The sequence below is a fragment of the Eucalyptus grandis genome, chromosome 2 (genome assembly GCF_016545825.1).
Source record: "Eucalyptus grandis isolate ANBG69807.140 chromosome 2, ASM1654582v1, whole genome shotgun sequence".
NCBI lineage: Eukaryota > Viridiplantae > Streptophyta > Magnoliopsida > Myrtales > Myrtaceae > Eucalyptus > Eucalyptus grandis.
Window position 1 is genome coordinate 32004272 of NC_052613.1, and position 11501 is coordinate 32015772.

Below are 11501 nucleotides of genomic sequence, written 5' to 3' on the forward strand. Positions count from 1 at the left end.
ATGTGCGTGCCAAATAAATGGTCTTTTGGTAAAAAAAAAAAAAACCTTTAATCAAGACTTAGGTGGTTGGTTAAAAAAGAATCGATGCTTATGATAGAGTCAATATGTTCATAGTGGAAATTAATATTTACATGATGCTATTCTTTAAGAGCCATGTGCGCAATCATCCATTTTATTGATAACTTCTGCAAAATGTCAGAATGGCATGCTTCGTATTTTTTATTTCAACTCAACTAGAAGGCATTATTCTCTAATGACCACGTTTTCTGAAAATTTTGGTATGGTATGGCCTAGTAAACCAAGATGTTTTTCCTCAAAACCTTCCCATCTAATAAGGACAAGATTTTAGAGAAACAAAAATAAAATAAGGACAAGTTTTGATTAGTGATTAATAATCTACATAAGGACGCCGTAAGATTCTTTCTTCTCGCTTACAAATGCGTAGAAAGAGACTAATATTTCCTTTCTCAAGTTACGATTCATACAATACAAAACATAATAGTAAGGGCCTAAAAAATAATTTCATCGCCATCTACATTTTCTCACACTAGTCTGCACAAGAGAATAAGTTTATCAATTAATTACTCTATGTTTGAAAATATATAGCCAGTGGATGGCTTGCAGTTTGGAACTTCCACCGTTGTTGTAGCTGATAGCAAGCCTATCGTATTTGACCGTGTAGACTCATGTGATGTTCTTGTTAGTTATTTTGGCCCTTTCCACGAGAAAGAGGAGGTGATGTATCAATTGGAAAGGTTGGCCTCGGTTTATTAGTGATAGAGTTCCTTGTTCAATGTTTGGGTAGCGAAGGAAATGGAGAAAGTAACAGTTTGGGTGGAAAATGCAGAAGAATTTAAAATTTTGTTGGGAAGGAAAATGGTGAAATTTTGAAATTTTCTTCCATAATTTACCTTACCCCCTCATCTCAAACATAGCGAGACTCGGAACAACAGCAAATACAGTCCTATTTTGGGCCTCTTTGGTCCCGTGAGTTATCTGTAGTTTAAACTTAATTTGGATCGAACTAAGACATAATTTGTGGGCCAATTAGGTTTTGGGCTGAGCCCAATAGATACAACTCGTAAATTTTAATCTTCTCCAAGGTCATTTATGCATGAAGAAAAATGGATGTTTATAATTGATAAGCCAATATCTAAAAAAGTTCATAATGATATTAGAATGACAGTAGAATTTTGGCGAGATCTATGTCATGAGGAGAGAAAAAAAAGGTATTGACTATAAGAGACATGAAACTCCAGAAAAGCCCATAGTGATATTATAATAACTTTAAATTTTTAGTGAGATCTAAATCATGAGAAAGAAAAGCATCAACTATAATAGAGTTGAAATATAGGTCGTGTGTGTGTGTTGTGAATGGCTTTTGCAATGAGCTATACTTGTAAAATGGTACAAGAAAATCACAATTGAAAAACTACATAATCTTTGTCGCAACCTACCTGGACTTTACGTAGGCATATACTTGCATGAATTTCCTCCGCAGAACACGCCCTTGAACGCGCACTTATTGGACGATGTTTTCGTATTTCGCATTCAACGGTCTTCTTCGTCTTCAGTTTGTCCACGTAGAATCCTCTATAAGTATTCTCTCTCTCTCTCTCCACTTGCCTATAGGTGGTCTCTCATTTTCTTAACACATAAAACACGTCTGAACACGTTTCATCGATTTGATTCTCATGGCTCTTCGTCATATTATATGGCTTCCCTTCTTTCCTTGCTTCGACAAGCCACCATCGCCGCAATCGGATTGTGAGCTCACGGAAGCTGAGGTACCGCTTGTTCCCCGAGACAAGCTGAGCGCGAAGCTCGCTGATGATCAAGAGAAGAGGGTGAAGATGAGGGTGAGAGTGAAGATGACGAAGGAAGAAGCAGGTCGATTGCTCTCCAAGTGTAACCAGAGCGGGCTCCTGGAGTTCAGGGATGTTGCTCGAGAACTCACGCGGATCCCAGTTAGTCGCATCAGTGTCGAGCCTGCGCCTGCTCGAGAAGTAGATCATACAGCTCCTGAAAGTATCCCTGAGGAAGATGACATCAAAAGATGGTAAACCGTTAATGCTCCCCAAGATGCATCGGCTTAATTAGGGTTTTATCTTTCCTTTTTTGTGTTTTTTTTTACTTCTACCATGGATTTCAACATGGTTATAAAATGGTTCGCTTCCCTCTCAGTTGGAAGCACTGCTGTTGCTTGAGTATCCTGAATAAGAGAGATTTAAGTTATACCAACTGCTTCTTGGTCTTGACTCTTGTGTCAAGATTTATAGGTATTACAGAACCGATAACGCTTATGGTCTTCTTTTGCCATAACTATAGCAATCATCTTTCCACTGATAAACAAATATATCCTGCTTCAGTTAGACTTGTGCGCGTACATGATATCCAGATGCATATAGTGGTTCGGGTGTCAATGTTTCTTATAACTTTGGTGTACTTTTGGGATGATTCTTCGTTTCCAAGATTTTAAATTCTATCTCTTCATCTTTTTGTATTTGCAAGTAGACTTCTATTAACATCAACAACCTCAAATGCAGACACGTATACATGTGGTGAAAATGGCTAAGTAAATTCCTAACACTCAACATGCGATAATTAACGTATAAACGGGCAGAGTATTTGCTTAGGGAGAATTACTAAAAAAGTCCTAAACCCATTACAACTGTGTCAATTTAATTTTAATTTTTTTTTTCAGTTCTAAATATTTGCAATTATGTTAATTTATTCTATCCAACCAAATTTGATCAATTAACGCTGACATGGACGCTAGCTGGGTCGACCATTAGGCAAATACTAATATGGCAATATTTTGATAATATTTTTTCTTTGTTTTTAAATTTTTAATTAACTTTTTAATTTTTTTTTCTTCTTCATCTTTGGCTTCCTTACTCCTGTGGCCGGCGAGGCTCCAGCGAGGGTGCGCCTTGGCCTTGCCGCAGGCAAAGGTGGCTTTACCCTCAACTGGCAAGGCCATGGCTGTTGGTGATGGAGCCAATTCGATGGACGGCTTGAGGATCGAGGACGAGGAGGACGAGGAGGACGAGGAGGAGGGCAACGACGAGGGGGTCAAGGTCTGGTTGAAAGCGAGCTTGGCATTGGATGACTGTTGCTCCTTGAGCTGCAAGTCGCAAAACCACAAATCGAAAACCCAATAAACAGACAAATCCAAATCTACCCATGTAAGGATCCCCTCTTTCCTCCAAATACGCCAAATCAAAATCGCCAGCGTTGGAGACCTTAGGAGATCGGAGAGACATGGAGACTGGCCTTTCCCCACAGCCCCAGGCCTCACCCAGATCTATGCGAGGCTGCCAGAGAGGGCCGGTGAGGGCTTCACAACCATTATCAATGATTGGCGAAGGCTTCACAGCCATTGCTCAGTGGGCAACAAGCCTTGCCGGAGCCTCGTTGGCCATATTGGGGTAAGGAAGCTAAAGAGGAAGAAGATAAAAAATTAACCAAAAATTCAAAAAAATAAAAATATTATTAAAAAATTGTCACGCCGAGTATTCGCTAGTCAGCATCTATGTTACCACTGGCTGGCCAAATTTAGCTAAATGGACTTAATTGACACAATTAAAAAAAAATTAATGACCGAAGAACCGCCATAGATCACCCTTCAAGGATCACAATTGCAAAAAGTTTAGAATGAAATTAGCCAAAAAAATTAAAGATTTAATTGACATAATTATAACAGATTTATGATTTTTTTGGTAATTATCCCTATCTGCTTAGGAATCTCTCCGAACGTGCTCTAATTACATATTGCTTTTCTTCTGCTACGTGCGGACGGTATTCTTATCTTAGACCAGCTGTCACTCTACGCGGAGTGGACTCTTTGAGTTGATAGATCATGTTGGACCACCGTTGAATATATAACAGAGCCCAATTGTCCGATTGCGAGCCCAATAAAAGCCACATTAGCGAAGGTCACCGCAATCAAGTGTCGCGGAAAAACAATGGTCCATGAAGTAGAAAGTCCCTTCTTGATCTTCATCGATCCAAGTGTTTTCTTCGAAGTATTGACTATGCAAAACATCCATAACGAGAAAAAGTCAGTGCATCGATTGGTTTAAGCGACTTTCGACAAGTTTGAACGAGGTCGGATTTTGAACCGTGCATGCTGCAGCGAATTTCCTTACTGAAGTACCGCTTGAGAAGAAACTCCTTCATGAGGTTCAGCAACACCTTGTTATAAAGCCATTCAGTCCATGAAGGTGCCTTGCAAACCGGGGAAACAAAGGTCAGATCAAGAACCCTCTCTTCATACTTGTGCGCAAAAGAGAGTCAGGATGTAAACACTGGCCGTTACACCTAAGCACAGAACTTCCTTCAGCCCAAAGAAGTCGAGCACTTCGACGACCTGGTCCGCAAGGTCATCGGCACTTAGAAACACGACGTATAATTGAGAGCGACGTGGGGAGGCGTCATCAGAGCGGGCTTCTCCCGATCGCCGCAGACGAACACGGAAACCGAATCTTCGCTCGTCTTCACCACACGCTCCTTCCCTTCGAAAGGTACGGCGTCGACGTCGACGTGGACACTGAGTCGCTCAACTCGGCCATGGCTCGGCTCGCTCGAAGCCTCAGGAAAATGCAGCGGAGCTCGAATCAAAGATATCGACCAGAACGAAGCTTGAAAATCTGAAACTCTCTCTTTCTATAGGTTGCTTTCTCTCTACTGGCCTTTTCACTCTCTCTAACCGGCGATTCCTCTCCGGCCGAACCTTGCTTTCTCTTTTTTCTTCTCGAAACTCCTCCCAGCCCTCGGCCGTTTTTCCTTCTCTCGGTCGAACGGAATCTTTTTCCGTTAAGCCCGACTCCCCATACGCCGGCTAGCAACTTTCTAGAGCACTGGATTCGCTCGCCTCGCCTCCCTGTGAGTCTCACGGACATTCTCGTTGGATCGTTCCTCCCTTCGCCGCTCGTCTCGTTCTTGCTCGCAGGCGCGCGCGTGCGCCAGGGAGGAGAAAGGGAAAAGGGCCGGGCTTTGGAGGAAACAAAATGGGCTGAGAAAAGGCGAAAACCAAAGAAAAGGGTTGGGCTGGATTAAAAATAAGAAAGATAAGAGGGAAATTGGGCTAATTCAGGGATTAAGCCTGAGTGAGCCAGGAATCATGCTAAAGGAACCGGGCCAGGCATAAATGGCCTACCCGAATTTTATTGTTATTATTATATTATCATTCATTTTTTTTTATATATGTTTTATATTTCTTGTTTATTCATTTTTTTGTTGATATTTTTAACTTTTTATTGTTGAAAGAAAAATTCAAATGTCAACAATCTTTTCTTTATTTATTTTTTCAATCAGCAACTCTCTTGCTTGATATCTTATTTCAAAAATTTGGTTGTACATTTCTAATTTGATTGGTACCAAATCTGCTCCTTTTGAATTTTCTTTCTACTTCACCAATTGGATGACTATAGTAGATTTTAAAAATTGCTTTAATTGTTGCTTTAGAGACATTGGAACATGCATCTTTTGGGTGATTAATCTTCATTTTTCAGATTAAATTAAGGTTTTCCTATTGAATTCAGGTCTCCTATCTTTAAGCCAACGAGGAAGATGATGGTAAGCTCAGCAATTGCTCTCTTTATTAAGGGCAATGTGTGGCAACAATTCTAGCGAGCTCAAGTGATTTATCATCACAACATTCGTGTTCATTTGCTTGCATTTTTTTTAATTTATATTTGAAATATTTGTAACTAACATTTTATCGGAATAGAAAAGTAACCAGGAAATAGATTTGGAATGGAAACAAGAAACATAAAAAAAGTAACTCATTGTTCCCAGGAACAATTTCTAAAAATAAGTACATTTTTTCTTTTCTATTTTTCTTTTGTGCTTCTTCCTTGTTGCGGCCATCGCCGGCTGCCTGCCAACTGTCGGTCACCTCCTGCCGCTCGTGGCCATCGTTGATAGCCGACCGTCGGCGACAGTTGTCATCGCTTGTAGCCAACCGACCGTTGCCCACAGCCCACCAACCAATGATTGCCACAATTCGTCAGCTGCCTCCTGTCGCCAACAGCCACATGATCGCCACATGACCGTAGCCTGCCGTCGCATGACCGCCGACCGTCGCTGCCGACCATTGCCGCAAGACCATCGCCCATAGCCCATCGGCCATTGCACCCTCCCGCGGCCGGTGGGCTATAGGCGGCAATCCAACGACGATAGTCGGTGTTGATAATCGGCGGTCATGCGGTGGTGGGCGGCGGTCTATGACTAAGAAGAAAAAACAAATAAATACAAAAATTTATAAATTTTTACAAAACCCTTTTCTATTCTTTTTCTATTCCAAGAGTAGTAATTTTATATGATTACCAAACACCTTATTTTACTCAGAAATTGTTCTTGGAGTAGAAATAGAAAAAAAAAAAAAAAAGAAATTTTGAAAAAAAAAAAAAAAAAAAAAAGTTCTCCGGAATAGAAACGTTGCCATACGCACCCTTAGTTTACCAAATGGTAGGTCTCTTGAGAGATTGGCTGAACGAGGAATGACAATGTATAAAGTGCTCAACTTATTCATGTTCTTGAACTCAGCCAGGCTAGCGTTGTTTCGCGGGGTTTTATCCTCAACCTCCCACTGATCAAAACTCTCTTCCATAAACAATTCTTCTAAATTAACCAAGCTTTCAATAACTTCAAGCATGGAACACAATCTCAAGTCCAAAAATCTCAATTCTGTTAGTTCACCAATTTCTTTGGGCAGCCGAGCAATTCTAGAATTGAAGAAACTTAGGAATTGCAATCCTTTCAACTTTCCAAGAGCAGTCACATTCTCTAGATGGCATCCATCAAGATAAAAGATAAGTCAGTCAAGTCCTAGACTTGGAGCTTCTCCATAGATTCGAAAAATGAGTCGGGCATTTTGAGAAAGTTTTCTTCTAATGACAAAAGTATTCACATGTTCGGGCAGTCCAATTTTTAGGAAATTCATTAATGTCAACATAGTAAAAAAAAAAAAAAAAAAAGTAGTATAAGGCCATTGCGGTGCATTTTTTGAGATCATATTGTGACCATTTTTTAAACCCAAAATCCTTTCTCCCGACCAAGGCATTCCATTCCACGTCAATAAATTTGTCATGCATAGAGATGGCCACGTAAATAATTAGGTCATGCATGCTCAACTGGGCCCGGCCATCACTGCCTGGCAACAAAGAAGAGTCAAGGAGGCAACGTCAATCCTTAAGCAACCTCTTTCGAGTGTCTCCGATGGTCTTGTGAATTTTTTTATATAAACCCAAGCCCATGCAGTAGATAAGGGCATCCCTTATGCCAAGTCCCCAAGAGACTAGAGCATGAACCAAGAACAGCGCTTTGATCCTCTCGTCTTTTAGGTCATTCTATTGATTTTACATCGGACCCTTCTTTATAGGTCGAAGCATCCCTCCATTTAGGCAAATCTCCACACTTCAACCTTTTAGCCACTGAGAGAATCATAAGAGGCAAGCCTCCACAATTCTCGACCACTCTATCCACGAGGATCTTAATTTTAGGGTCGATAACTCTGTCCCCCACTGTTCTTTAAAAATGTATACGTGCTTCTCCATGCTTTAACTCATTGAGTTGGAATTATGGATCAGAGCCACCTTTTGCCGACAGCCTGTTGTCGCCAACCGCCACACGACCGCCGCCTACCGCTGCACAACCGTCGACTGTCGTTGCCGTCGGTCGCCGTAAGACTGCCTCACACAGCCCATTAGCCGCCACACCCAATCGCAGTTAGTGGGTTGCAAGCGGCAATCCTGCGGCGGTGATCGGTGGTGAAGGTCGACGGTCGTGTGTCGGTCGTGCGATGGTCGTGCGGTGTTCATGCAGCGATCGTGCGGCGTTCATGCGGCAATCGGCAGTCGACGTTCTATGAGTAAGAAGAAAGAACAAATGAATAAATATAAAAATTTATAAATTTTTACTAAACGCATTTCTATTCTTTTTCTATTCTAAGAATAGAAATTTTGTATAATTACCAAATACCTTATTTTACTCAGAAAATGTTCTTGGAGTAGAAATAGAAAAAGAAAACTATTTCAAAAAAAAAAATAGTTCCCAGGAATAGAAACGTTGCAATATGCACCCTTAGTTTCGCAAATGGTAGGTTTCTTGGGAGATTGGCTGAACGAGGATTGACAATGTATAAAGTGCTCAACTTATTCATGTTCTTGAACTCAGCCAGGCTAGCGTTGTTTCGCGGGGTTTTATCCTCGGCCTCTTACGGATTAAAACTCTCTTCCATACACAATTCTTCTATATTAACCAAGCTTTTAATAACTTCAAGCATGGAACACAATCTCAAGTCCAAAAATCTCAATTCTGTTAGTTCACCAATTTCATTGGGCAGCCGAGCAATTCTAGAATTGAAGAAACTTAGGAATTGCAATCCTTTCAACTTTCCAAGAGCAGTCACATTCTCTAGATGGCATCCATCAAGACATAGTGATGTGAGGTTTCTAAGTAACTCCATCGACGAAAGGAGGGAGATAAAAGATAAGCCAGTCAAGTCCAAGACTTGGAGCTTCTCCATAGATTCGAAAAATGAGTCGGGCATTTTGAGAAAGTTTTCTTCTAATGACAGAAGTATTCTCATGTTCGGGCAGTCCAATTTTTTAGGAAATTCATTAATGTCAACATAGTAAAAAAAAAAAAAAAAAAAAAGAACATAGTATAAGGCCATTGCGGTGCATTTTTCTGAGATTATACTGTGACTATTTTTTAACCCCAAAATCCTTTCTCCCGACCAAGGCGTACCATTCCGTTTCAATAAATTTGTCATGCATAGAGATGGCCACGTCAATAATTAGGTCATGCATGCTCAACTAGGCCCGGCCATCATTGCCTGGCAACAAAGAAGAGTCATGGAGGCAACGTCAATCATTAATCAACCTCTTTCTAGTGTCTTCGATGGTCTTGTTGAATTTTTTTATATAAACCCAAGCCCATGCAGTAGATAAGAGCATCCCTTATGCCAAGTCCCCGAGAGACTAGAGCATGAACCAAGAACAGCGCTTTGATCCTCTCATCTTTTAGGTCATTCCACTATTGATTTTACATCGGACCCTTCTTTATAGGTCGAAGCATCGCTCCCTTCAGGCAAATCTCCACACTTCAACCTTTTAGCCACTGAGAGAATCATAAGAGGCAGGCCTCCACAATTCTCGACCACTCTATCCACGAGGATCTTAATTTCAGGGTCGATAACTCTGTCCCCCACCATTCTTTAAAAATGTATACGTGCTTCTCCATGCTTTAACTCACCGAGTTGGAATTATGGATCAGAGCCACCTTGGACCGGCAGCCTGTTGTCGCCAACCGCCACACGACCGCCGCCTGCCGCTGCACGACCGCCGCCTGTCATTGTCGACGGCCGCCGTAAGACCGCCGCACATAGCCCATTAGCCGCCGCACCCAATCGCAGTTAGTGGGTTGCAAGCGGCAATCCTGCGGCGGTGATCGGTGGTGAAGGTCGACGGTCGTGCGCCGGTTGTGCGATGGGCGTGCAACGGTTGTGCGGCGTTCGTGCGGCGGTCGTGCGGCGATGATTTGTAGTCGACGTTCTATGAGTAAGAAGAAAGAACAAACAAATAAATAGAAAAAATTATAAATTTTTACTAAACGCATTTCTATTTTTTTCTATTCTAAGAATAGAAATGTTGTATAATTACCAAATACATTATTTTACTCAGAAATTGTTCTTGGAGTAGAAATAGAAAAAAAAAAAACTAAAAAAAAAAAAAAAAGTTCCCGGGAATAGAATCGTTGCCATACCCACCCTTAGTTTCGCAAATGGTAGGTTTTTTGGGAGATTGGCTAAACGAGGATTGACAATGTACAAAGTGCTCAACTTATTCATGTTCTTGAACTCAGCCAGGCTAGCATTGTTTCGCGGGGTTTTATCCTCGGCCTCTTAATGATCAAAACTCTCTTCCATAGACAATTCTTCTATATTAACCAAGCTTTCAATAACTTCAAGCATGGAACACAATCTCAAGTCCAAAAATCTCAATTCTGTTAGTTCACCAATTTCTTTGGGCAGCCGAGCAATTCTAGAATTGAAGAAACTTAGGAATTGCAATCCTTTCAACTTTCCAAGAGCAGTCACATTCTCTAGATGGCATCCATCAAGACATAGTGATGTGAGGTTTTTAAGTAACTCCATCGATGAATGGAGGGAGATAAAAGATAAGCCAGTCAAGTCCAAGACTTGGAGCTTCTCCATAGATTCGAAAAATGAGTCGGGCATTTTGAGAAAGTTTTCTTCTAATGACAAAAGTATCCACATGTTCGGACAGTCCAATTTTTTAGGAAATTCATTAATGTCAACATAGTAAAAAAAAAAAAAAAAAACATAGCATAAGGCCATTGCGGTGCATTTTTCTGAGATCATATTGTGACCATTTTTTAACCCCAAAATCCTTTCTCCCGACCAAGGCGTTCCATTCCGTTTCAATAAATTTGTCATGCATAGAGATGGCCACGTCAATAATTAGGTCATGCATGCTCAACTGGGCCCGACCATCATTGCCTGGCAACAAAGAAGAGTCAAGGAGGCAACGTCAATCCTTAATCAACCTCTTTCTAGTGTCTTCGATGGTCTTGCTGAATTTTTTTATATAAACCCAAGCCCATGCAGTAGGTAAGGGCATCCCTTATGCCAAGTCCCCGAGAGACTAGAGCATGAACCAAGAACAGCGCTTTGATCCTCTCATCTTTTAGGTCATTCGACTATTAATTTTACATCGGACCATTCTTTATAGGTCGAAGCATCGCTCCCTTTAGGCAAATCTCCACACTTCGACCTTTTAGCCACTAAGAGAATCATAAGAGGCAGGCCTCCACAATTCTCGACCACTCTATCCATGAGGATCTTAATTTCAAGGTCGATAACTCTGTCCCCCACTGTTCTTTAAAAATGTATATGTGCTTCTCCATGCTTTAACTCACCGAGTTGGAATTATGGATCAGAGCCACCTTTCGCCGGCAGCCTGTTGTTGCCAACCGCCACACGATCGCCGCCTTGCCGCGACCGCCGACCACCATTGCCGACGGCCCGCCGTAAGACCGTCGCACATAGCCCATTAGCCGCCGCACCCAATCGCAGTTAGTGGGTTGCAAGCGGCAATCCTGCGGCGGTGATCGGTGGTGAAGGTCGACGGTCATGCGCCGGTCATGCGATGGTTGTGCGATGGTCGTGCGGCATTCGTGCAGTGGTCGTGCGGCGTTCGTGCGGCGACGGTTTGCAGTCAACGTTCTATAAGTAAGAAGAAAGAACAAACGAATAAATACAAAAATTTATAAATTTTTTCTAAACGCATTTCTATTCTTTTTCTATTCTAAGAATAGAAATTTTGTATAATTACCAAATACCTTATTTTACTCAGAAATTGTTCTTGGAGTACAAATAGAAAAAAAACTATTTCTGAAAAAAAAATAGTTCCCGGGAAAAGAAACGTTGCTATACACACCCTTAGTTTCGCAAATGGTAGGTTTTTTGG

General features: G+C 41.4%; 1 protein-coding gene and 1 pseudogene across 1 annotated transcript; one reads left to right on the forward strand and one right to left on the reverse strand.

The window, feature by feature from the left end:
* The first annotated feature begins 1694 nt into the window (after positions 1–1694).
* On the forward strand, positions 1695–2089 carry LOC104441660. The gene has a single exon (XM_010054833.3). It carries the CDS (start codon positions 1695–1697, stop codon positions 2061–2063), a length of 369 nt encoding a protein of 122 aa, XP_010053135.2. The 3' UTR covers positions 2064–2089.
* A 1946-nt stretch (positions 2090–4035) lies between these two features.
* On the reverse strand, positions 4036–11166 carry LOC104435164 (annotated as a pseudogene).
* Between the last annotated feature and the right edge of the window lie 335 nt (positions 11167–11501).